Source organism: Mustela nivalis (assembly GCF_964662115.1).
Source record: "Mustela nivalis genome assembly, chromosome: 4".
In the NCBI taxonomy this organism is placed as follows: domain Eukaryota; kingdom Metazoa; phylum Chordata; class Mammalia; order Carnivora; family Mustelidae; genus Mustela; species Mustela nivalis.
In genome coordinates, this window is record NC_139023.1 from 35,036,152 (window position 1) to 35,063,157 (window position 27,006).

A 27,006-nucleotide genomic window follows, 5' to 3' on the forward strand; every position below is an offset into this window, starting at 1 on the left:
TCATTATTTCAATCAGCCACCTGTAGATGTCACTACTTGAGTAGTGGAAAAGGAAGGAGGGGCTTAGTAGGGATCAGAGAAATATCCAGGAGCAACAGAAATTACTCAGCTTTGCCATTCATGGCTCATTGTTTGTCTTCAGACCTTTTCACCATTTAGTCATGTAATAGAATAAAAAGAGCACAATTTCTTTCTTTTTTTTTTTTTTTTTTTAATTTTTTATTTTTTATATACTGGTGATGCAACATGGAGGCTTAAGTGGGTAGAAGAAGAATAAATGAAACAAGATGGGATTGGGAGGGAGACAAACCATAAGTGACTCTTAATCTCACAAATTTCTTTCTTTTTTTTTTTATTTTTTATTTATTTTTTTTTCTTCTTTTTTTTTTTTTTTTAAAGATTTATTTATTTGGAGATCAACTGGGGGAAGGGGAAGAGGAGAAGGAGAGAAGCAGACTCCCCGCTGAGCATGGAACCTGTTATGGGGCTCGAACCCACGACCCTGAGATCACAACCTGAGCCGAAATCAAGAGTGGCATGCTCAACGATTGAGCCACCCAGGTACCCTTAAAAACAGCACAATTTCAGGAAAAGCTTTCAACATCTTAGACCACGTTACTACTGTTAGAAAACTTTGGGGAATATCTCTTGTAGCATATGTTCTTTTAAAAAGAATGAGATAGCATCAGGGTGCCTGGGTGGCTCAGTCGGTTAAGAGTCTGACTCTTGGTTTTGGCTCAGGTCATGATCTCAGGGTTGTGAGATGGAGCTCTGCAGGGGGCTCTCTGCTCAGCTCGAAATCTGCTTGAGAATCTCTTTCTTCCTCTCCCTCTGCACCCCCCCTCTCAAATAAATAAATACATTTTTAAAATCTTTAAAAAAAAAAGCGTGATAAGCCCCTTGTTGCCAATTAAGGGTATATACCTACAGTCTAGTATTATTCTGTACCCAAACTTTTATTAAAAAAGGACATGAGAGTAACATAAAATTAACATAAACATTAACATAGGTCAATGGGAAAACCCAACAACCATAATCATGTCTGAAGATGACTTTAAGTGTCCTATGGTGTAAGTATTCAAAGGTCTAAAAAATCGAGCTAATGTGCAACCAACCTTGAAGAACCTGGTTGAGGAAATTCTTCATCATGTAGATGGCTGTGGTGTCTTCTGTCTTCACATGACTGTCTGTGAACCAACCATTCTCAGCAATCAAGATCCGAGGGTTGTCATATTCCAGTTTAATCCAATTCAGCACTTCTCTTAAATTGAGTGACACATTTTGTCCCATTTTAGCCATGGTGTTCTGGGGCTTGAAATTGTTGGGTCCAAAGGAAAAGGCAAAGAAGTCAGCGGTGCCCCTCACATCCTTCTTCTCTGCTTCAGAGAAAAGGGGTAGAATGGAGAACGACTTCTTTTTCATCATCTCTGGATAGTCTCCATCCCCGTGGATAGGGTTGGCAAACCACCCGAGCACTGAAACCATGGACTGTTGACACTTGAGTATATCCACCATGTTTTCAGATCTGTTTGGCTCAATCCAATGGGATCCCAATGTGATTGACACCAAACCCTTCTGATGTGGGCGGAAATTTGTGTTGTAGTTATGCCAAACTTTTGAATGAGCCTGATAAGAAGAAAATATCATTAATCTTTCTTGTCCTTACTCACACGTATTGTAATTTGGCTGGTAGAAAGTCTTTTCATGGACAAACTAGTGACACACAGGGTGACCCAGGGGAGAGTTATCAGGGAACCCTGATGATCTCAAAGTCTGTTCTCTGTCTGCCTTTTCCTGTGCCTTCAACAGAAAGCCTCTCCTATATGATTGTCAAGGGGCAGGCAGAGAGTCCTGATCTTTCATTGTTCTATGGAATCTCCTTTCAGCCCTAACTTAGAAGTCCAAGATAATGCACTCTCAAAATCCTGTAAATGGATAATAGAGCCCACCTTCTAGACTTCTGAAGACTGACTGAATTAATATATGTAAAGGACTTTAGAACAGTATCTGGCATGGAGTAACTCCTACATAAGCCATTATTATTACTACTATGACTATTATTTTTATAACATTACTATTATTAAGACGATTTTATTTTTAAAACTCTTCTTTTATAACCCTATTATTATTAATATAACAGTTATTATTACCCTTATTAAAGAAGGATGGCAGGGACTATACAAAGCAGGAAAGAGTGTGGGTTTTGGGTTTGGGCTTGAAGTTCAGGAACTTACCATGTGGCCTTGGACAATTCACTTCACCTTTCTGAAATCTCTTAGTATCTTCAGCTGTGAAATGAAGTTAATTCTAATGCCCTTTGTAAAGTTGTTAGATACAATGCTAACGTATATATTAAATATGTAGCATACCATAAGGCATGTAGGAGGTAGTGCTCAAAGATGCCTGTTATTACTATTGGTCCTCCCAGAATTTATATTTCCAGTTGAGCTTTCTGATAACAGAGCCTCAGGATAGGCTTCCAGTCTGTTTAATAGGTATGCACTGAGTGCTTACTTAATGCTTGGTTTGCCCTGCCCGGAGAGGCTGAAATAAACGGCAGGAGAATGTGCCTTCAGGAGCCAATCATCTTATTGAGAAAATAAGACTGAATGTGTGAAAATATAAATGGCATAAAATTTATTATAAATATAAATATAAAATGACATAAAGTAGGTCATTAAGTGAAAAATTAGTGAAAAGTTTGGTGGGGAGTCTGGGTGGCTCAGTGGGTTAAAGCCTCTGCCTTCGGCTCGGGTCACGATCCCGGGGCTCTCTGCTCAGCGGGGAGCCTGCTTCCCCCCTCTCTCTCTGCCTGTCTCTCTGCTTGTGATCTCTGTCTGTCAAATAAATAAAATATAAAAAAAAAAAAAGAAAAAGAAAAGTTTGGTGAAGAGCCACAAGCTGTATCAGGAAGAAAAAATATCAAGGCCTACAATTAAGGACTCGAGGCTAGTTAATGCTCAAGGTCACCTTGTGACCTGGACAGGCTTAGAATTGTCCTTTATCTGTGTGACAGCATCTCTTCCCCTCAGACTTGCTTGCCTCTTGATGTCTCCTCCCAGGTGTTGCAATTTCTCCTCTCTTTGGTGTTTCTAAAACAAGTGCACAAACCCTTACTATTTTTTTTTTTAAGATTTTATTTATTTATCAGAGAGAGAGAGGGGGAAGCACGGCAGACAGAATGGCAGGCAGAGGCAGAAGGAGAAGCAGGCTCCCTGCTGAGCAAGGAGCCCGATGCGGGACTCGATCCCAGGACGCTGGGATCATGACCTGAGCCGAAGGCAGCTGCTTAACCAACTGAGCCACCCAGGCGTCCCCAAACCCTTACTATTTTTTAAAAAATTTTACTTATTTGACAGAGAGAGAGAGATCACAAGTAGACAGAGAGGCAGGCAGAGTAAGAGGGGAAGCAGGCTCCCTGCTGAGCAGAGAGCCCGATGCGGGGCTTGGTCCCTGGACCCTGAGATTATGACCTGAGCCAAAGGCAGAGGCTTAACCCCCTGAGCCACCCAGGTGCCCACAAACCCTTACTATTTTTAACTCACAGTATCTGCTTTCTGTTCTGTTCCATAGCTTGTTGTTTGCTCATTAGAAATATTTTATATTGGGTTGAATGATCTGAAATGCCTTTATGTAGGCCAGAAACCATCAAATCTGAGCAATGGTTCAAACCTAATAGATCCTGGGGCATCTGGGTGGCTCAGTCGGTTGAGGGTCGGAAGCTTGATTTCAGCTCAGGTCATGATCTTGGGCTCCTGGGATGGAGCCCCACGACCGACCAGCTTCCGGTTCCGGGAGTCTGCTTGACCCCCTTCCCTCTGCTCCTCCCTTGCTCGTGTGCATGTGCGTGGACGTGTGCTCTCTCTCTCTCAAATAAATAAAGGAATCTTTAAAGCAACAACAACAACCTAATAGATCCTGTGGACACTGAAAATGTCCCATACATTGGACTAGGATGGGGAGAGATAGGTGTTAACATAGGAAGAAAGGATTCCCAGATTGATGGATGCCTCCTTGCTTTACGCAAAATAGCTCATTTAAATCACCCCCTGAAAGATTTTCGGAAGGAGCAGATGCTTTGAAGTATTACCTATGTTCCACCAGTCTTTACTCAATTTTCACTGGAAGATCCCAGAATCATTTAGCACCCAAACATTCCCAAGGATACTTAAGAATGGTCTCCTTCTGGGGAAGTTTCAGGCCGCCGCCTGACTTCAGCTTCTGGAAGGAATCACAGGGGAGCCTGGGACAGCCTTCACCTCAAGTGGTCTTAGTTGCTCTTTGTGAGCTTTTCTGGGGCTGGAATCCCCATAGAAAGACTTGAAGACTGCTTTTTTTTTTTTTTTTTTTTCCTGATTTGATACAAAAGCAATCATTAGAACCCAAAGGCAGCATTCTTAGCACTATTCTGATCTGTGCCTTAATCCCCTGCTAACCTCAGTAATTTCATTCACAAAAACCACAGCGATCCATACGTCTCTTCAGGGCTGTAGGGCCCTCTGATGTGAAAACTGTAAAGCACTGAACAAGCCAGATTCCAAGTCACAAACTAGCTGCCTCGCACATACGATGTCATCAGACACTAAAGGGAAGAGATGGCATCAGGAAGTGCTTATCACATCCGTCATCCTAGGAACAAAAAATGGAGAAGGGGATTTCAAGACAGATGTTCTAGTGCCTAGTTCAGTGACAATATGAAAGTGATGTAACCTATGATAAAATCTTGGTTGCATCAGCATTTTAATGAGAAACAAGGACCGCTTAGAAGACAACAGACAACGTATATTTGCAATTCCCTTCCAAGAGACTTTTCTGGAGATGCGCATATATAGTTACATACACACGTGTGTGGTCATGCCCCAAGGTGACCTTCGTATTCACAGTGTGTCTTTCACCTTTGCTACTATTTGCAGAGGCTATCGAGGTATCTAGGGTTATCTTTGCTCTGGACTGAAGACCGCTCTCCACTCTCCTGTGGGGACCGTGGGGGAGGGGCTTCGAGTGGCCCTTAGGGTTATAGCTTGATCCTGTTTGCCAAGTAATAAGGTAAAAAGTATTGCTCCGAGTTAGTGAGTTAGACATAGATCTTGATGGAACAGAGATATCTAGGTGTGTCCTTCGGTCTGACACTCATAAAGGAGGTCTACTGGGAGAACTAAAATGGGGTGCAGGAGTTCAGCCTGGGCCCTGCAACCTTGCACAATAGTCCTTGTGCGATTTTCAAGGTTACCCTCTATCTTGTACAAGGCCATCTACCTTTGGAATGATTGATTTAAGGGAGCTTCAACCTTTGTTCTTTAGGTTCAGTAGCTTAAAGGGGAAGTCAGCTGCTTTTTCTTTCTGAACCAGCTATCAGGGCCTGATGTCACTGAGAGACAGCCAGGGGCCGAATATCTCATTCTGTTCCTCCTTTTCTCTAATGTAGCAGCTTTCTTGGATGCCTCTGGAAGACCAGACTCAGATAAGTTCTCTGAATGATAGGAAGCAAATAAGATAGCAGGCACAACTTTAGAAACAAGATGAAGTGGGGGTAGAGGTCAGGAGGACATGGTGGGACGCTTGTGGAGGGCACGGGTTGAAGACGGAATAAAAAACCTAGCACATCACACGTGTCCATATTTAAGGAGCCCCCGCATCCTTTGTCAAAAGCTAAATTTCCAAAGCCGTGCATGATTTTAGTCACATTGTGGTGGAAATATCTTCATGGGAACTCTGAACATGATTATTGTTAAAATTATTTCATAAAGAATCAAATAAAAACTGTTAAAGAAAATTTATTTTAAAATTCCACAACCAGGGCACCTGGGTGGCTCAGTGCGTTAAGCCTCTGCTTTTGGCTCTGGTCATGATCTCAGGGTCCTGGGATCGAGCCCCACATGGGGCTCTCTGCTTGGCAGGGAGCCTGCTTCTTCCTCTCTCTCTGCCTGCCTCTCTGCCTACTTGTGATCTCTGTCTGTCAAATAAATAAATAAAATCTTAAAAAACAAAACAAAACCAAAAAACCCATGGTTTTAACATTGTTACAGAATTCTAATTTCAATGATATTATTACTAAATTCAACTAATGCTTGAGTCAGAGTCTAAACTGGCAATGCAGAGGGGAAAAGAGGTCTAGAATAAAGCTCATCATTAATTAAGTGAAGCACTTGTGGGTTTCCCACATTGGAAGGGAGCTTTGAAGAAATCAATAGCAGCAAATTGATGCTTAACTAAAGTTCAATTTCCTTGCGCGAGGAGAACATTGACGTGCCAACTCTCCAGAGGTCGGAATGGTATTTTCAGCTTCCTGTTATTATTACATTAACAATTGGGATCCTGTTAGTAATTTTTTCATGCAAAAGGACCATATCTCAGAGTATAATTGAAGCTAAAATGGCCAGGATGAGTGACTTGCAGCTTTTCCTGAGGATTTAGGAAGGAACAGTCAATGCAGAAGCCACTGTGGAAGTTACAAATAACACCATTATTCCAATATGAAAATAAGACCTACTAGTTTTAGGCCCGGCAACAAAGGCCGATTTTCCATGAACCCCTCACTTGCGCGGGTCCCTATAAAATGTTCTAGGTGGGTTGGAAGCCAGATTGTATTTAGAAGCACTTTTTTTTTTAAGATTTTATTTATTTGACAGACAGAGATCACAAGTAGGCAGAGAGGCAGGCAGAGAGGAGGAAGCAGGCTCCCTGATGAGCAGAGAACCCGACGTAGGGCTCGATCCCAGGTCCCTGGGATCATGACCCAAGCCGAAGGCAGAGGCTTTAACCCACTGAGCCACCCAGGCGCCCCTGTGTCCATACTTTTGGGGGCATTTTCTCACAGAGGGTCCCCTAGGTTGTATGTCTCAGGCCCATGCATTGTAGAACTGTGCCTGGCCTATGAGCTTCTCGAGGGCTTACTATATGTCTTGTTCACAATTGTACAGAGAGAAGCCCAGAGAAAAGCCTGGCATAGAATCCTTGCTGAGTGAATGCCCAGTAGGGATCAGCTAGTTAGCTGGTCACCTGACAGACGATATTGGTCGCATAGCCCCCCGCGAAGCAGATGTCATTTTTTCCATTTTAGAAAAGAAACTGAAATTCATAGAGGCTGAACACGGGGAAAGCTATATTTGAACTCAGGCATCTCTGATCACCTTACCAAACCATCCTGCTTTCTGTATGTCCCATCAGCTCTTTTTTTTTTTTTTTTTAATATACTTATTGAGAGAGAGAGCATGAGAAACAGAGAGAGAGAGCACATGAGCAGTGGGAAGGAGCAGAGGGAGAGGGAGAAGCAGACGCCCCACTGAGCAGAAAGCCTGATGCGGGACTCAATCCTGGGACCCCGAGATCATGAACTGAGCTGAAGGCAGACGCTTAACTGACTGAGCCACCCAGGTGCCCCATCCCATCACTTCTAAATTTTGAAGCAGTTGAGGACCATTGGACACGAACCACAACATACTGTTTTAAAGTTATATGTTAAATTAATTTCTGCTGTACTTGCTTGGAATTGATTAAAAGAGCTGAAGAGTGATAGAATGACGGTATTGTAGCCTACTCTCACATGCTGAGAAAATATTTATTATGTCTGAAATTCAGGATCACCTACAAAGGTCAAGGAGGACTTTCCAGGAAATTTGGGGTTTTCAAAAAGCCATGTGATTGTCCAAGTGCCCAGCATGGCATGGAACATTCATGTGTAATTCCCTGGGCTTCTTTCTGAGAACCCGCAAAGCTGGCATTCGATATTGTCCTCACTGGTGTCAGAGGCTAAATGAGCCCTTAGGGACCACGTCCACACTTGACCATCTTGACTGAGGATCCAGATCTTTACACTGTTGTAAATGTTAAAGCCAAGATGGGAAGAGAGCATTCCCCACAGCACAATTTCCAAGAAAATCACAATGAAATGGTCCTTAAAGATGAGTGACTTTCATGATCAGATAGAACGGACAGTGATGAAATTACAGGACCATAGAAAATGAATCATATAAATAATCATAAGAACTAACACGGATCTCGTGCCTGATGTGCTGGGCACTGTTCTAAAGTGCTTCCCACGTACTATCTCATTTAATCCTCATTCAAGAGAATTATGGTAGGTACTCTAAGCATTCTACTTTAGAGGAGAGGGGACCAAGGGGGAAGAAGGTTAAATAAATAACCTGCCCAGTTTCACAAACCAAATCAGCATGCTGTATTGCTCCAAGTTCTTTTTTTTTTTTAACTTTTTTAAGATTTAATTTATTTATTTTTTGGAGAAAGAAAGACAGCAAGAGTGAACACAAGCCGGGGAAGTAGGACTGGGAGAAATAGGATCCCCACTGAGCAGGGAGCCTGATGCGGGACTCAATCCCAGGACCCTGGGATCATGACCTGAGCCGAAGGCAGACACTTAATGACTGAGCCACCCAGGTACCCTATTGCTCCAAGTTCTGTGCTCTTGCCTGCTATGTTGGGTTAGAGGATGGACCTGAGACTTGGCCCTGGACCTGGACCTTGAACTTGACCCAACCTTCAAAAATCTCCTCTTTGTGGATGAGATGCCCAAGCCCAAGACATAAGGGACTTGCCCAAGGTCTCAGGGGCAAAGCTAGAATTAGAATGAAGTCTTTCGGCTTCCTCATTTGCTGTCATTTCTAGGACATTATGCACCTTAATCTGTATGCCTTTGAAGCATACTTTTATGCCATCGACACAGAGGCCCCAAAACAAGGGCCAGCATGCCGTAAAAGCCATGTGATTTCGGATCCCAGCGACACTCTCAGGGAAGAGCTGAGCTGTGAGTCCTGGCGTTGACACCGTCATGCACCCTTACCAGTTGGGACACCACAGCAGTACTCAGACAAACCAAGAATTCACCAGCATTACCTTCTGCTTATTTTTTTTCCTCCCTTATAGAAATTACACACAACAGCAAAAGCAAGTTGCAAAATATCATTTGACCTCTTTCCTTCAATCCCCAGCTATTATGATGTCCTTCTCTGCACTCTGCATTCATTCACACTAACTAATTGTTTAAATTCAAGTCTACAAATCCTTATTTAACATATACAAAGCACTTTGGTAGGCGTTCAGAAAAAGAAAACAACGTTCACAAGATAGCTCCTGCCTTCAGATGAACTATAACCTCTAATAGGAAAGAGAAGAGAAGATAGGGATAAAAGCAGGATATTTTTGGATTTCAATTAATCAGAGACGATAATCAAAACTTAATGTAAGAATATGATGCAAATTTTGTAAAAGAAGTAATTGTATGTATGTGTTCATATGCACATAGAAAAGTATTTGGACATTGGTGTGGGGCTGGGAAGCAAGGAAAAAGGCGACTGTTCATTTTTTACTTTATGTCTCTCTGTATTGCTTGAGTGTTTTGCAGTAAAAATGCATTCTTTTTATAATTTATTTATTTAAGATTTTATTTATTTATTTATTTATTTATTTGTCAGAGAGAGCGCGCGCGCACAAACAGGGGGAGCAGCAGACAGAGGGAGAAGCAGGCTCCCTACTGAGCAAGGAAGCCGGATGACCCTGAGACCATGACCTGAGCCCAAGGCAGACACTTCACCCACTGAGCTGCCCAGGTGTCCCTATTTTTGTAGTTTAAAAAAGTCAAGAAAATTGGTAGAAACAAATGTTTTCTGTCTGCTAATTTAATTGTTGTACGCTGTTACTCTTTAGTTTCTCTAAAGTTCCAAAAATCTCAAAGGAAAAAACAGAAACTTAAGTAAAAAATTGTTATTCTAGGGGTACCTGGCTGGCTCATTTGGCTCAGGTCACAATCTTGGGGTCCTGGGATGAAGCCCTATATCACGCTCCTTGCTCACCGTGGAGTCTGCTTGTCCTTCTCCCTCTGCTCCTCTGCCCCTATTCGTGCTCTCTCTCTCAGATACATTAAAAAATTTTTTTTTTTAAATTACCTAAAAATATTTCAGGCTTTTAATAAATGCCCTTAATTCTGGAAATTACAGTGTTTTTTTTTTGTGTGTGTGCGTGTGTTTTTTTTAAAGATTTTATTTATTTATTTGACAGACAGAGATCACAAGTAGGCAGAGAGGCAGGCAGGGGTGGGGGGGAGCAGGCTCCCTGCTGAGCAGAGAGCCCGATATGGGGCTCAATCCCAGGACCCTGAGATCACGACCTGAGCCGAAGACAGAGGCTTAAGCCACTGAGCCACCCAGGTGCCCCTGGAAAAGTGTTTATCCAATTGCTGAATTATCTGTTACCAATATCACATACAATGAATTAATAGTCTTATTCATTCATCAGCTGGTTTGAGAAATATTTATACAAAGAAGAACTGAACTAACAACTAAGCAGAGCATGGTGGAAAGCTTGATGAAAATACTTTAAGGGGTGCCTGGGTGGCTCAGTGGGTTAAAGCCTCTGCCTCTGGCTCAGGTCATGATCTCAGGGTCCTGGGATTGAGCCCCACATCGGGCTCTCTGCTCAGCGGGGAGCCTGCTTCCCCCCACCCCCTGCCTGCCTCTCTGCTTCCTTGTGATCTCTCTCTCTCTCTCTCTGTCAAATAAATAAATGACATCTTTAATGAAATGTTGTTATTCTAGATTCCATTGTCTATTAAAGAATGCCTTTTGGGGGCGCCTGGGTGGTAAGTGTCTGCCTTCTGCTCAGGTCATGATAGCAGGGTCCTAGGATCCAGCCCTGCATCAGGCTTCCCGCTGAGCGGGTCTGCCTGCTGCTCCCCCAGTTTGTAATCTCTATGTGTCAAATAAATACATAAAATCTTAGGGGGAAAAAAAAGGATGCCTTTTTACTCCATAGTAGTATGTTGATATTCAGATTTTTTTTTTTTAATTTGACAGAGAGAGATCATAAGTAAGCAGAGAGGCAGGCAGAGAGAGAGGAGGAAGTAGGCTCCTGGCTGAGCAGAGAGCCCGATGTGGGGCTGGATTCCAGGACCCTGGGATCATGACCTGAGACGAAGGCAGAGGCATTAACCCACTGAGTCACCCAGGTGTCCCAGTATGTTGATATTCAAAGGGAAAAGCAGGAGACATACAATACATATACAGATAACATAAAAGAATGATAGCGGTAAAGCCCCAGCCCTCTTTTTAAAGATTTAGTCACATAATCTCTGGTCAAGATATGACACTATGAAGAACCCTTCAGTACACTGCCCCCAGTACTAAAGATCGGGGTTTCCCCAGCTGGGAGACATCCCCCAAATATTTTCCGGAAGATCGCCCAGGAACCATTTGAATGACGTCAGTGAGTCACTCTTTCCTGGTGAAGAAGTTAGAAGGTCCGGATCTTTTCTCCGCTTCCTACCACTTTTCAGCAACAGAATCCTTCTTTCATGTTTAATGGTTTAATGTCTCCCTCTTCTTTGAACATAGACTAAATGAGTGTTGAGTTTTCTCAGTAAGATTTTTCATATGCAATTAATTTTTTATATGCAAGTAAATGGCTTATTGTACTCTACCAGCAAATGTAAAGTTTTCCTCAGTTCATTTCTTGCATCATATCTAGTACGGCTTTCAGTGTTTATAGTATTTTCTGATCTCTAGTTGGGCCAAATTTTCCGTGTATGAAAGTATCTGTATCAAATCAAGCTGTTTAAATATGATCATAATGTTACTCTCTGAACATTTATAATTACATTTATTTAAACTCTTGTTAATCATTCACTGAAGTATAACTTTTTCTACTTAACAATTAGAAAAAGTAAATATTGCTCTCTTGAAGATTTTAGAAAACAAACTGTCTTTTATAAATAGGTTTTTTTAAAAAATAGAACTTGTATCTAACCATGGTATTTTGGTTATGGGAACTGCCTTTGACAATTCTTACCCACAGGCAGTTTTTATCTTTTTATTCAAATTTGATCAGAAATGCCTCTAAGGATGCAAGTCTTAACTTGTTGGATCCATACTTTCTATATTTTATTAGAGATGTCTTAGATCTTAAGGGAGATGAGTTGGGATTATAATACAAGCATCATGGATTAACTAATTCAATGAATAATTGTGTTAACATTTATTTAAACTTCAGATGGTTTTGCCAAGGGCACACAGAAAGGACCAAACATTACTTTAATGGGACACTAAATTTGTGGGCAAATAAAACTCTAGAATCCTGGGGACACATGGGAAATATCATGGTTAATGTATGAGTCAAGGATAAATTTTTTTTTAAGATTTTATATTTATTTATTTGTCAGAGAGAGAGAGAACCACGCAGGGAGAGTGCCAGGTGGAGGAACAGGCTCCCCGTTGAGCAAGTAGTCCAATGCAGGGCTCGATCCCCGCCCCTGGGATCATGACCCGACCCGAACTGAAGGCAGTTCTTAGTCAACTGAGCCACTCAGCTGTCCCAGGGATAAACTGTTTATAGATTTTTTTTTTGGGGGGGGACATGTCGATGGGTGGTTCTGGTCTTTAAATAGGCAATGTGAAATTAAATGTCTGTGAGTCAGTGTCAATGCAAGTGGCTTCCATGGGCTTCAAGACCATAAATTGTTCTTTTTCACTGAAGCTAGGTAGCTGATTCATGTCATCAAACCTTGTTAGCTTGGATTTGGATGGGTAAGATTTGAATTTTGGCTCTGGCAACTATTGTAGGGTAAAAAAAAACCTTTCCATTTCAAAATATTATACTTAGTCTTCAGCTATTGGTGGGGGCTTAGACAGAAGAGGTTTAAAAAATGACATTCAATCTATTTAAATGTGCCTGTAAAACACTGCAGCCCTCTTGTTCAAGAAAGTAGTTGCAGCATACTAATCCCGTTGGCAAAGAAGTCTTGGCTATTAATCATGTGAATGGTGGCTTTTTCACATCATTGCTGTGTCTTGAATTTTAACACTAAATTTTGGTTAGGAATTGTAATAGGGCCTTTAAGAAGTATACTACATAAAGACAATTGTTTTCTTTTAAAATAAAAATAATCTCTTTACTTCTTTTATTTTTTAAAAATTAAAAAAAAGATTTTATTTATTTATTTGACAGACAGAGATCACAAGTAGGCAGAGAGGTGGGTGGAGAGAGAGACGGAAAACAGGCTCTCCGCTGAGCAGAGAGCCCGATGCAGGGCTCGATCCCAGGACCCTGGGATCATGACCTGAGTCCAAGGCAGAGGCTTACCCCACTGAGCCACCCAGTGGAAATGTTCATAACATATAAAAATGGAAAGAATGCTATAGTGGGTCTTCATGAACACATTACTTAGTTTCAGGTGTCTTCAATATTCTGCAGCTTGTTTCAGGATGGGCTTTTAATGTAAATTTTTTTAGTAGAAACAGGCATACATTATTGATTTGCTTGTTTTGAAAAGACTATGTGTTAATGCCAGAATCCATGCTGGAGTGTGTGTGTGTGTGTGTGTGTGTGTGTGTGTGTGTGTGTCTGTCTGTCTGAAATTCATTTCAATTTCAATAAAATTGAAATTGAAATTCAATTCAATTCAATTTTATTCAGTGGCAGTTTTAAATCCTCTCTAGGACAGGTAGATCTTCCTTAAATAGAAAATAATTGAACTATTGAAATAATTGAACTATTGAAATAATTGAAAATCAATTGAATTATTTGTTGGATACTTAACACATACCCAGCCTGGTGTGAGCTTCTCTGAGGGAATGATGCCAAGAAATATTAAGACATCATTCTGCAAAGAGGTAGAAAAATAGGGAATAAATCAAGTTTTATCCCAGGCTCAGGAACACCCTGGTGAGGCCTTGACCTTGAGCACAGTTTCCTAAGATTTCTTGTCCTGAAAGCCTCTTTCACAGTATTAAGCAATCTCTTGAACCCCTGAGGAATTTGAAAAACAATTTCATCATTAGTGTGTAATATACAAAAAAGTGTTGGCATATATTTTATTTTACATAAGCCTACTTTGTTAAAAATTGTATTGAAAAGTTTATGTTAAATAAATTGAAAATACTCAGAAAAGAAATTATGGATATTTAAGAGGCTCCTATAACATGTGCATAAATATTAGCATTTTCCCATTTAATAGTGTTACATTATTCAAACTATTTTAACTACATAAGAAAAAGCATTTTATGACACATTTTAAAATGGCACACTGTGTTTGGTTTTAGGACCAAATGTATTAACGTGGTGTTTTCCAAGTCTGATACATCCTCCTCTTTGTGCACTTTGTGCAAAGTCATCACCTTAGGTGTAATGAAGATGAAATTTTTTGTTAAATGTTACAAACTTATTTTAAGGGTATTTGACTGGCCTCATGTATTGCAGGAAAAAAAATTTTATTTCAAAATAAACATTTTAAAGAAAAACATTTTAGTAAATAATGGTACACGTGGCACTTGGATGTGCTAACAAACCAAAAACAAAACAAAACAAAACAAAACAAACCCAAAACCTCAAAACCAAACCCAGCAAAAAAACCCAACATGAAGCCATGTACAAAAAACCCGAACTCTGTTGTGGCATCAAAAATGGATAAAAAATTGTTTATGTTTGTTTGAATCCTTGAATTTTGCTTTTGAAAAAGTACAAGCTTTCAAAAAATACAATTGGTGTTTGGTTTGTGAGTAAGTAAGTCTCTGAGAGAAACCCTTGGGGGCAGTTCTTACAAGTGTTTCACCAACAACGTGAGCTAGTGGGGCAGTCTTGATTCTCAACGTGTGAAAATTCAAACTAGACATAAACTAATTTAGAGTTTATCTACACAACTTGCAGCTCTGGTGAAAATCTCGAGACGATTTTCTAAAATTGAGGGAACTTTATGTCCCTCATACTACTTCTCTTTCAAAATCCTTGCTATTTATGCTTCATGTCTTCAGCCCAGTTGTCTAGTAGAGGTTCATATCAGTGCTTTTCAGAAGAGGGAAAGGAGAGGAATTTTGCCTGCCACTTGCTGGGGCCATTTGGCAATGTCTGGAGACAGTTTTGCTGTCATAAGCCTGGGGACAAGGGAGTTACTATTTTCTAGTGGGGAAAGGCCAAGGAACATTCTACATTGCACAGAACACCCCACCACAGAAAAGAATTACTTGACCCGAAGTGTCAACAGTCCTGAGGTTGAGAAATCCCGACACTATGTAAACAGTGCATGTCTACGAAAGATAAAAATTTAAAGCAATGAAGTCAAAACTATCATGGAAGCTATTTTGTGGCATAATAAACGGAATGACTTCCCCTCTTATGAGCAAACTCATCTCCCTCAACTTCTGTGCATGTTTACTTAGGGGCTCTCAGATGTTCCCTTTTGAGGGGGGGACCTACAAATTTAAATTTTCATGCATATTGATTGGCCTAAAAATAGAAAGTAAACAGACATCTTAACTGCCTTTACTAATGTGAAAACTTGGGGCTTTGCTGATCTGAGGGATGAGAGCAAGAGGGCCATATAGGCTGGAATCCATCTCGAGGATTTTAAAAACTGGACTTGAAAGAGAGAAATCTTTCTTCGACAGAAGAGAGAAGGATGCCAACCCCCAAGAAGGAAAGGACATGAGAGACGGAGATGAAGGACTTCTGACAGTGTTCTCATTATGGGGTCATTTGTCCTTTGATTTGGCTACTGAGCCAGGGAATCGTCCATTCTTGCTAAGGCGTCTTGAATTAGGCTCCTGTCCCTCCCAACCAAAAAGTCCTGACTAATATACCAGTAGATCAACATGGGTAATATTTCAAGAATCAGCTATAATGCAATGAAGTATGAATTTTGAACTCGAGATTGGTTTTTCAATTGCAGGATTTGAGATAGAAATCCTACACTACTCACACAACAAAAATATTACATACATTACAGCATGTATGTAATATTCTGTGCTCGGTGCTGGAAACACAAAGACAAAGAAGAGCCTCTCCTTTCCAGGAGCTCTCAGGTTACTTGGGGAGACCAAAGAGTAGCATATAGTATGAGTGCTATGACAGAAGCAATCCTGTCTTAATTATGGGACCCGTTAGGAGGGACACTAACCCCAACAAGTCAAGAACAACTTGGAGGTGGAGACTGCCTAAACGGAGTCTTGAAGGACATAGATGGGTCAAGTAGGGAGTTCGAAGGGCATCCTCACAGGACAGAATGTTAGTAAAGGCTGAGTGGGAGAGGAACAATGAGGTAAGACCAAGACACTGCCATTCATGCACTATAGTAGATCATGGGGTACAATGGGCTGGCATTAGTGATGGGCATGGGAGAGTGGCCAGGAAGGAGCCTGGAATAGAGGCCAGGGGTTGTGGGTTGAGTATCTTGGTGAAAAATCAGGACTTTAGTCCCAAAAGCTTTGGAGAGCCACTTAAATGGATTGTATGCAAGGCAGGATGTATGTTAGAAATAATCACTCTGTGCATAAAGCATGGAGGATAATAATAGGCACCTGGCAAGGTTGTTGCCAAGATTGCAGATATATTTAAAGCCATGATTACCATGCTTAGAGATGGCCAATTCAAAAAATGTACTCTCTCTGTTCCAAATACTCCTCAAAACCCAGAGTGGAGCATCTCTTAGTGGGTATGATTATGGCAGTTCTGTTTTTTGTTTTTTGTTTTTTTATCTGAAGCTTAGACTCACTGTAATGTAATCACCAAATCTGCAATGAGGTTGGGATTTAAAGTCCAGGACAGTCTCAGAACTGACTAGGCCATTCAGGTTTTCTCCAAACCAGGACACTGCAGACTGAAATGGAGTTTTCAAGGTTATGCTGGAACTGGAAAGACCCCAAGAGCCACTATGAAATCTTTTATCAGTGTCTGAGGGGTGAGGAATAAAGTTGATTGAGGTTTTTTTTCTTTAAAGATTTTATTTATTTATTTGACACACAGAGATCACAAGTAGGCAGACAGGGAGGCAGAGAGAGAGAGAGGGGACGCAGGCTCCCCACTGAGCAGAGCGCCCCATGCAAGGCTCGATCCCAGGACTCTGGGATCATGACCCAAGCCAAAGGCAGAGGCTTTAACCCACTGAGCCATCCGGGCGCCCCAAGTTGATTTTTATATTAGGCTTTTTTTTTTAAAACTTAGTGAAATGTTTGAACTCGGACTCAAAACAAATCCTCAAGAATGCTGCTTCTGGGTCACAGGTGGGAAAATAAGGAATAAATACCTGATTACGACATAAAATATCAAATTAATCTTTTCCATGTCAAAGGAAGAACAGAGAAGGAACCAGTGGGAAAAATGAGTTCACCTCGGGCTACCAAATCATTGCAAGATTTCTCTCTGGAGCTCTATGTCACTGGGCTAAGAAGGATATTTCACTTTCTGGCTGATTTCAAGGGACCCCTTACACTCCTTATTTGAGCTAGTGATTTAGAAATTTTAAAGAGATAGGAGAAATTATTTGGAAAAGTCAATAATTTAAAAATGTAATGCCTCAATTTAAAACAATAAAATTTATTTCACTATTGGAGAGTACTAATTTTGTGTTAAAGGCAGAGTCTGTCTTGAATTAGGGGACAATGAAAAACATCTGAAAATACAGCATTTTATATGTGAAGTTTGAAAGCAATGTCTATTGGTTAGTTACAACTTTTCCCCGTGTATTTTTTTATCCAATAGCCAGTTTTTAAGGCTTTAAATTAACTACTAAAGTATATTGTTCCTGAAAATTCCTATTGTGAACATTTTTCAAGGTGACAGAAAACTTCAACAATTGAGAACGTTTTTCTTTTAAGAAGGTTAAAGAAACATATATGGGCAAGTATGTGCCTATTTAACTCTAAAAAGATTATATAAAAGACCACCAACAGTAGCTTCCCCGAGGCTGAAATTGTCAGGTGGAAAGGGAGAGAGGAATTGAACTTTTTCACTATATATACTCTGGTACAATCTGATGTTTCTCAATCTACACAAGCCTGTAGCATTTATAAATGCATACATTTTAATAATTTAAAGAACTAGATAAAAGGAACAGTTTTCTAACTTATATATGCACAATCTTCATCGTTAATAGCTCTACGTTTTCTCCCCTTTAAGGTCTTACTTGCCAAATTACAGTACACCCTCACATCAATCATAGGTTCTATAGACAACGCTAGTCAAAGATACCTTAAATGACCTTGAAGTCATAATACAATTTGTTTATGGCAAAGACAGATGCGACTGAACCATAGTACAACATCTGTGTATAATATAATCGCCCAGTAAGTTCAAAAAGAAAAGAAGGTGGGTAGGTATTTTTGAATGTGCAAATTTAGACCTTGGAGTAATTTTATGTTCCTATACATTTTTTCTACTTTTACACATTTCACATTTGATTATCAAAAATCAAATTACTCCTCCTAGCACATTATGAAACAGTACTAATAAACTGTCTTCATTTTCAAAATGTGACAAGAGTCCAGAGTAATTTATTTTCCCCAAGGAAACTATTGGACTCAAGAAGTTTAACCTGATTCTAGATATTGGCTTCAGTGTGAGACGAAGTCACTTTAAAAATCCCTGAAAAACAATCTGAGGGGAATGAAGTGGTGGGGGGGGGGGTGGGAGGTTGGGGTACCAGGTGGTGGGTATTATAGAGGGCACAGATTGCATGGAGCACTGGGTGTGGTGCAAAAATAATGAATACTGTTATGCTGAAAATAAATAAATTTAATTAATTAAAAAAAAATCCTAAAAAAAAAAATCCCTGAAATATCGCTCTTTTAAAAACATTCTTAATAAAGACATTTGGTGTTTAATTATGTTGTCATCTATGAATTAATTCACGTAATCCCACTAAGCTTCAGTTTCCTTATCTTTAAAATGAGGATGCTAATAGGACTTAGTTCACAAAGTTATTATGAGGATTAGCTGTGATAATACATACAGAATGCTTAGTATTGTCTTTGGTACACAGTAAGCATCCAACCAATATTTGCTATTACTTTGCTTACATTTTCACTGTTTTAGTAACTTGAACATCTCCCAACATTAACTCTAGCTTTTAAAACCGAGTGGAGAATAGTTTTCCCAGTTTTTATATTACTAGTGTAATTTTACCTCCTAGAACAGTTAGCCTCATCTTTTCTGCCATGTAACACAGATAAAACCAACTGTGAAGTGCATTTTTCTCCATTCCTGTGTTTAATACAGATCAGTTAGTTAACATGTATTTAGCTTATTACTGCTAAGTGTCACTAAGAATAACAATACTAACCACAAAGGGTGACTGGAAAAGGTCAAGCTGTAAAAAATTTCTGAAATGGTTACACATTGTCAGAAAAGGGTTCAGCAACTAGATTTCTAAAGTACTGGTTTTCACTGAATGAAAGGAAACTCATATTCTCACACTCTAATGTCTACTTGTAGATTTTAAGAGTTAAAATTATTTTTTAATTTTGCAAGTCACTTTTATTTATTTATTTTTAAAAGATTTTTGTTTATTTGACAGATAAAGATCACAAGTAGGCAGAGAGGCAGGCAGAGAGAGAGTGGGAAGCAGGCTCTCTGCTGAACAGAGAGCCCGATGTGGGGCTTGATCCCAGGACCCTGAGATCATGACCAGAGCCCAAGGCAGAGGCTTTAACCCACTGAGCCACCCAGGCACCCCCAAGAGTTAAAAAAAAGTTTTAAAGCACAACCCTTAAGGACAATAATTGGCTTAACACATTACTAAGAGCTTAGATACATAAAGCTCGACCTTAAATGTGAAATTAGAGGTGAGAACTTGTGAGTTAGACTACCATGAGTTGAGTTGTTGTCAATAAAAAGAATTATTTAAACACAAGATACATTTCTTAGCATTTCTTTTTAACTCCTGACCCTTACATTCGGAAGCTTTAACATGAAGCCAGCTTACAGGTGGTACGGTACCTTGATTAGGTTGTGTCCCACAGTGTAGACAGCTGCTAAGTTTCCCTTCTCTCCAGGAGCATGCATACCTGTCCCATACCCATGCCAAGCGACTAGATACGGATTGTGAATTGTAATCCAGTATTTGACGCGGTCCCCAAACGTCTGGAAACAGTAGGTGGCATAGTCATTGAAGATATCTGTTATGGTTTCATTTTTCCACCCCCCATATTTTTCTTGTAGCGCCAGAGGCAAATCCCAGTGGTATAAAGTAACCACAGGTTCAATGTTTCTCAGTACTAAAGCATCGAGAAGAGCATTGTAGTACTGGACACCTTTTGCATTGGCAACTGCCGCTATCCCATCAGGGAAAAGCCTTGGCCAGGAAATTGAAAACTGATAAAAAGAAACTCCAATAAAATCCAGGGCTGATAAATCTTTTTCCAGAAAAATGTAACTGTCACTGGAACTATTCATGCTGTTGACATTTTTAAGGTGTGTTTGGATGAAATGATCCCATATAGAGGGTCCTTTTCCATCTGTCTTCCAATTCCCTTCCACTTGAAATGCTCCAGTCCCAACACCCCAGAAAAAGTTTTTAGGAAAAGTGTCATAGAGAAACAGCTGACTTTCATTTACCGGACTAAAATGAGGAGTTTTAGACCATACAGCGCTTCCGTCCCCAGACAATCCAGTAACAGCTCGTAGGAGAATAAATGCCAACAGGATGACAGATCTTTGCAGACTGCGGTTGCACATTGTTTTCCTGTAGTGTATGTTTCTTTCATGGGCGCTGCGGAAAATCCATTCATTCCCTGGAGATCCAGCCGCACAGCCTGGCTTCGCTGGCAGCTCACTGCCCGCCTGTCTTATCAAACGCTTCAGTAAAGCTTGTGATTGTAAAGCTCTGTCAATGATTAGCTTGAACTGTGAGCCTTGGGATGGGTCATGGAGAGCGACGTAATTTGCTTGTTTCCTCCTGCCTTACTCTGGGGAAAATGATATGAAAACGCATCACTGACAGTAGTTTGAATGCATAACTAAAACATAGATAAACAATGACTAAAAATACCATATTCTCTTTGTAGCCTTTCATGTGACCCAAATCTTTTCTGAATGTTTTGAACACTATTGAATAAAGTGTATACCTTTCCAATGTTCGTGGGTTTTGAGCGGTAATTTTATTATTTCATGTTTCAGGAGAAGCGATACCAGTAAGTAGCATTCCTATAGGCTGATAATCCAGAATGAGGAAATACAATAATATATTACACTTCTGCAGAAATTATAACACATCTAAGGATACTCTTATCAAATGCTACCTATCTTAAGAAAATTTTAAAAATGTTTTCATAGATTTGAGAGAAATGAATGAAGCAGTATATAGCAGTTTCTGGATGGAAACACTGAATACTTTCTCATTTAATTTATACATTTAAATGCGCTTTCAATCTAAATCCTCTAATCCCAAACTGGAGTTCAACAAAATTATTGTGAAAGTTCACTTGACAAATAAATAGGCAATAATTACAAAGAAGAAAAAAAAAGAAAAAGGAAAAAAACCCTAAAAGGGGCATCTGGGTGGCTTAGTCATTATGGGTCTGCCTTCAGCTCAGCTCATGATCCCAGCATCCTGGGATCGAGCCCTGCATCGGGCTCCCAGGGATTGAGCCCTGCATCAGGCACCCAGCTCAAGCAGGAAGCCTGCTTCTCCCTCTCCCACCCCTGTCAATTCAATAAATAGATGAAATCTTTAAAAAAAGAAAAAGCCTTGAAAAAGAAAATAGTGAAGGCACAGATTACCTTTAGATATGAAAACATGAAGAAAAAAAAAAAGAACAACTTAAACAGCATGATTTTGGAATAAGAATGAATAGAACAATAATACTGTCCAGAATCCATAGCCTCCAGATAACTTTCTAAAAATTTAGTCTTTTAACTATTTGAAGTATCCCATAATAATGAATGGCAGAGTGTTTAACAGTTTTAGCCTCTGGACTCAGACTGCGTGGGTTTAAATATAGCTGTGTGACTGGGGACAAGTTACTTAACCTCTCTGCACCCCAGTTTCCGAGTTAGGTAAGAAAAGGGATAATGCTGGTGTCTACAGCATGGATGAGTGTGAGAATGAAGTGAGTTAGTACATGGAAAGCACTTGGAAGAGACGCTGACCCATAATAAGGACTCAACGAGCATTTTTAGTTCTATGTGAAAAGGAAGGATTATTCAGAAAGTGATGCTAAGATTCAGTATGAAAGATGCTATATTCTGGCTCCTGCCCACACCTTGAACTTCATTCCTCTTCAGTTAGCTACATGTAGAACGCGTCCCATCAGCCATAACAAACCACGCTGTGTTTGCTGGACACACGTGGAGGGCTCACGTCCTCTGTCTTGATATGTGGACTCTTTGCCAGGATGTGTGCCCCTTCCTCTAGCTCATGTCCATGGTACCTCCTCTAGCAAGACTCTCCCATTCCCTAGTTTGTTTTGAATTACTTGTTTATTCAACTGAAACGTGTGTAAATTACGTATTTATTTATCTACTTATGTAAGTGAAGTTTTATATTACTTATTTATTTCTTAAATGAAATCTAAATAAAATCTATTTAAATTACTTATTTCAATGTATTTAAATCACTTGCTTGTTTATTTAAACACATTACTTCTTGATTTATCCTCTCGTGAAACATCTGCACAATCGCTGTAGGTAAAGTCACGGCAGAGTCTTCGCGCCTTCTGTGTCTGATCCTAGCTCACTTTGACCGGCACCAACGTTGGCCTTTGCAGTCCCCCGACTCTCTTCATTCTGTTCTGGCATTGCTTTCACTGTTTCCTTGACATCTGTTTCCTCTTATACCCGCCAAGTCTGTATCTGGGTTCATTTTTGAAGGCGTGATCCAAGAAGTCATAAATCAGCCTAAAGCCAGTTGTCTTGTCTTCCCTTCACCATAATAGGCTCTGGATCCAAATACAAAGGTGACATCTGGTGTTGTCTTGTACATTTTGGCTAGTTTTCCCCCGAATTTCTGTCTTAGTTACTATGGTATTCTCCGGGGTGAAGTAGGCCGTTGGTCATGAACTTCCTGGTCTGGATGGTAACCACGTCGCTCATGATGGTGGTTGATCCTCATGCAGCCAGAGAGGAACTAAGACAGTTGGATTTGATACAGATGTGTCTCCTTCATTTGTGTTCCTGGGATAGCCCAGACTTCCTCTGTTAGGACACTTCTCACACAATACATTTATCTGTAACCCCTGTTTGACTTATAGTTCTCTCTTGGTCTCTCTTTTCTAAAAACAAGGGCCATGACTGGTCCCTAGAGAGTATCTGGGGCCTCCTAGTCACTAAAGTTGAATGAATGTGCCTGTAGAATATATACCACTATCACCACATTTATCACATAATCCTGGAATTGTTTTTCTACTCCACCGGCCTGGAAGAATGTCTCCTATCTGAAATTTTATCATCACTTATCTGAATAAATGCTTAATCATTAAATGAACGAATGGAGTTGATGCAATTAATTCACTATTTGTAAAATATTTTTTCCAGATTTGCTGAGATGTAATTGACATGTAACATTGTATTAATTTAAATGCACAGTGCAATGATTTGATATATGTATATATGGTGACCTGATGACTAAAAATAAAATTTTTATTTTATTTTTTAATCTTTATTTATTTATTTTTTTAAAGAGTTTATTTATTTATTTGACAGAGAGAGACACAGTAAAAGAGGGAACACAGGCAGGGGGAGTGGGAGAGGGAGAAGCAGGCTTCCCGCCAAGCAGGGAGCCTGATGAGGGGCTCCATCCCAGGACCCTGGGATCATGATCAGAGCTGAAGGCAGACGCTTAATGAGTGAGCCACCAAGGTGCCCCTAAAAATAAAATTTTTAAGTTGATAATTTACCCCTCACAGATACATTTAATTAAAAATATATATAGTTACAGAAAACTAGGAGAAAAATGGAAGCAAATATTAAATTACATAAATATATATTTTATGTATAATAGTTTATATATATACTATATATAGTTTTTATATATATAGTTTTAAAAACTATAAATACATAGTTTATATAATGATATTTATTTACTTACATATGAGCTCATATAAATAATTTAACTATAATTAAAATATATGAAAAAATTGAAAAGCAAATAACAAACTTGGAAAATATTACAGCAAATCTAGAAGGCAAATGGCCAACTTTTTATTATATAAGTAACTCAGACAAAGCAATAAGAAAAACACTCTAAATTAAAGAAATGGTGGGCCCCTGGGTGGCTCAGTGGGTTAAAGCCTCTGCCTTCGGCTCAGGTCATGATCCCGGGGTCCTGGGATTGAGCCCCACATCAGGCTCTCTGCTTGGTGGAGAGCCTGCTTCCTCCTCTCTCTGCCTGCCTCTCTGCCTACTTGTGATCTCTGTCTGTCAAATAAATAAATAAAATATTTAAATTAAAGAAATGGCAAAACAACATGCACAATAAATATGCAAAAGAGAAAGCACAACTGTCTAGCTAAAGAATAAAATTTAAATAACCAGCAATCAAAAACACATATAAAAATAACTCTAGAAGTGCCTGGCTGGCTCAGTTGGTAGAACATATAACTCTTGATCTTGGATTTGTAGGTTTGAGGCCCACTTTGGGTAGAGAGATTACTTAAAAAAAAAAATCTTAAAAAAACCCCCAAACTTCAAATATTTTCTCTTGTTAAATTAGCAAGAATAAAAGTAAGTGATGAAAACTGCTGTTAATGAGATTGTAACACATTGCTGGTTAGAACATGAATCTGTAAAACATTAAAGAAAGGAATTTTCTAATATATAATTAACCTTAGATTTTTTTTCATGTCTTAATTCAGTAATATTAGAAATTTATCATAACAAATAATTCTAAATACATAAAATGCTATAGCTGCAAATATCTTATAGCAGTATTATTTATGATGGTAAAAATGTTTGTTTATTTATAATAACTATTTTTAAAGATTTTGTTTATTTATTTGACAAAGAGAGAGTGGCACAGGTAGGGGGAGCAGCAGGGAGAGGGAGAGGTAGAAGCAGGCTCCCCACTGATCAGAGACCTTGACATAGGACTCCATTCCAGGACCCTGGGATCATGACTTGAGCCAAAAGCAGATGCTTAACCAACTGAGCCACCGAGGTGCCCCCAAATTTGAAATGATTTAAAGATTCATTTGTGGGACGCCTGGGTGGCTCAGTGGGTTAAAGCCTCTGCCTTTGGCTCAGGTCATGATCTCAGGGTTCTGGGATCGCGCCTCACATCGTCGGGCTCTCTGCTCAGCAGGGAGGCTGCTTCTCCTCCTCTCTCTCTGCCTGCCTCTCCACCTACTTGTGATCTCTGTCAAATAAATAAATAAAATCTTTAAAAAAAAGATTGATTTGTGGGAAATAATTACAGAAGGCATGGAATATCCATTTGCTAAAGCATTGCAGAGTCATTAATGTTTTCTTTTTAAAAAATATTTATTTACTTATTTTAGAGAAAGAAAGAGAAAGAGAGGGAGAGAGACAGAATGAGCACACAGAGGGAGAGGGAGAGAAATCATCAAGCAGGCTCCTTGCTGAGTGCGGTGCCCAATGGGGGCTCAATCCCAGGACCTTGACATTATGACCTGAGTCAGATGCTTAAATGACTGAGCCACCCAGGCGCCCCTATCCTAAACATTTTAATGTTACTAAATAGTCTTTGAAAATATAGGGATGCCTGGGTGACTCAGTCTGTTCAGTTTCTGACTCTTGATTTTGGCTCAGGTTATGATCTCAGGCTGTGAAATCGAGCCCTGTGTTGGACTCCACACTCAGCATGAAGTCTGCTTCTCTTTTCCTCTCTCTCTTCCTCTGCATCTCTCCCCTTTTATGCTCTCTTTCTCTCTCAAACAAATAAATAAATCTTTAAAAAAAATGTTTAGGATAAAAAACTAACTGGGTGCAACTGGGTGGCTCAGTTGGTGTGGAGCCCTGTGTCCACCTCCAGGCTCCGCCAGAAGTCTACTTATCCTCCACCCCCCTCTTCTCCTTCCCCGATGAAGGGCTCAATCCCACAACTCCGAGATCATGACCTGAGCCAAAATCAAGAGTTGGATGCCTTCCCCCACCCATAAAAGATACCCAACAGACTGAGCCACTCAGATAACCCACAATGCATTCTTTAAACCCCATCATCTATTTAACCCATCCCCCCCACCTCCCTTCTAGTAACCATTAGATTGTTCTCTATAATCGAGTAGAAGTTAATATATAAAAGTCAATTATTTTCTTATTTATCAGAAATGAACAATTGGAATTGAAATTAAAAAGACAATTCCATTTACATTAGCACAAAAAATACTTAGGTTTAAATCTAACAAAATATGTACAAGATCTATATGAGGAAAACTACAAAACTCTAATGAAAGACATGAAAGAAAATCTAAATAAATGGGGAGATATTCTATATACACGGATAAGAAAATCAAATGTTATTAAGGCATGAGTTCTCTGTAATTTGATCTATAGATTCAATGCAGTCTCAATAAAAACCAGCCAGTTGTGTGGATAGTGATGAAATGATTCTAAAGTTTATATGGAAAGTCACAAGACCCTGAACAGTCAATACAATATTAAAGGACTGATAATTCAAGGACTGATGCTGCTTGACCTTAAGACTTGAAAGCTACAGTAATCAAGACAGTGTAGTATTGGCAAAAGAACAGACACATTGGGGGCACCTGGGCACCTCAGTTGGTTAAGCATCCACTTTCAGCTCAGGTCATGATTCCAGGGTCCTGGGATCGAGCCCTGCATCAGGCTCCTTGCTCAGCAGGGGGACTGCCTCCCCACTCTGCCCCTCACCCCGCTCTAGTGCTCTCTCCCTCAAATAAATAAATGAAATATTAAAAAAAAAACAGACACACTGAACAACAGAACAGACTAGATATCCCAGAAAAATCACCCACATAAGTAAAGTCATTTGATCCTTGACAACAGAGAAAAGACAATTCAAGGAAGAAAGAATAGCCTTTCCAACAAATGGTGCTGGAACAACTGGACATTCACATGCAAAAAAAAAAAAAAAAGTGAATATAGACACAGACTATACACACTGCACAAAAATTAACTCAAAGTGAATCATAGACCTAAACTCATAGTAGATCATAAAATGCAAGACTATAAAACTCCAGGAGATAGCAGAGAAGAAAATCTAGGAGACTTTGGGTTTGGTGATGACTTCTTAGATATAACACCAAAAACACAACCCAAAATAGAAAAGAAAATGATAAGTTGGACTTCATTAAGGAAAAA

The 27,006-nt window shown here is 39.8% G+C and overlaps 1 protein-coding gene across 1 annotated transcript in view; it reads right to left on the bottom strand.

Annotated features, from left to right (window-relative positions):
• Positions 1–20,609, bottom strand: part of KLB (klotho beta) — a 36,471-nt gene extending 15,862 nt beyond the window's left edge. The window contains exons 1-2 of the mRNA XM_082728866.1: positions 19,711–20,609; positions 1,116–1,626 (exon numbers count right to left, since the gene is read on the bottom strand). Coding sequence (XP_082584992.1) covers positions 1,116–1,626; positions 19,711–20,448 — 1,249 coding nt within the window. The 5' untranslated portion in view covers positions 20,449–20,609. The remainder of the gene's footprint in view (positions 1–1,115; positions 1,627–19,710) is intronic.
• Between the last annotated feature and the right edge of the window lie 6,397 nt (positions 20,610–27,006).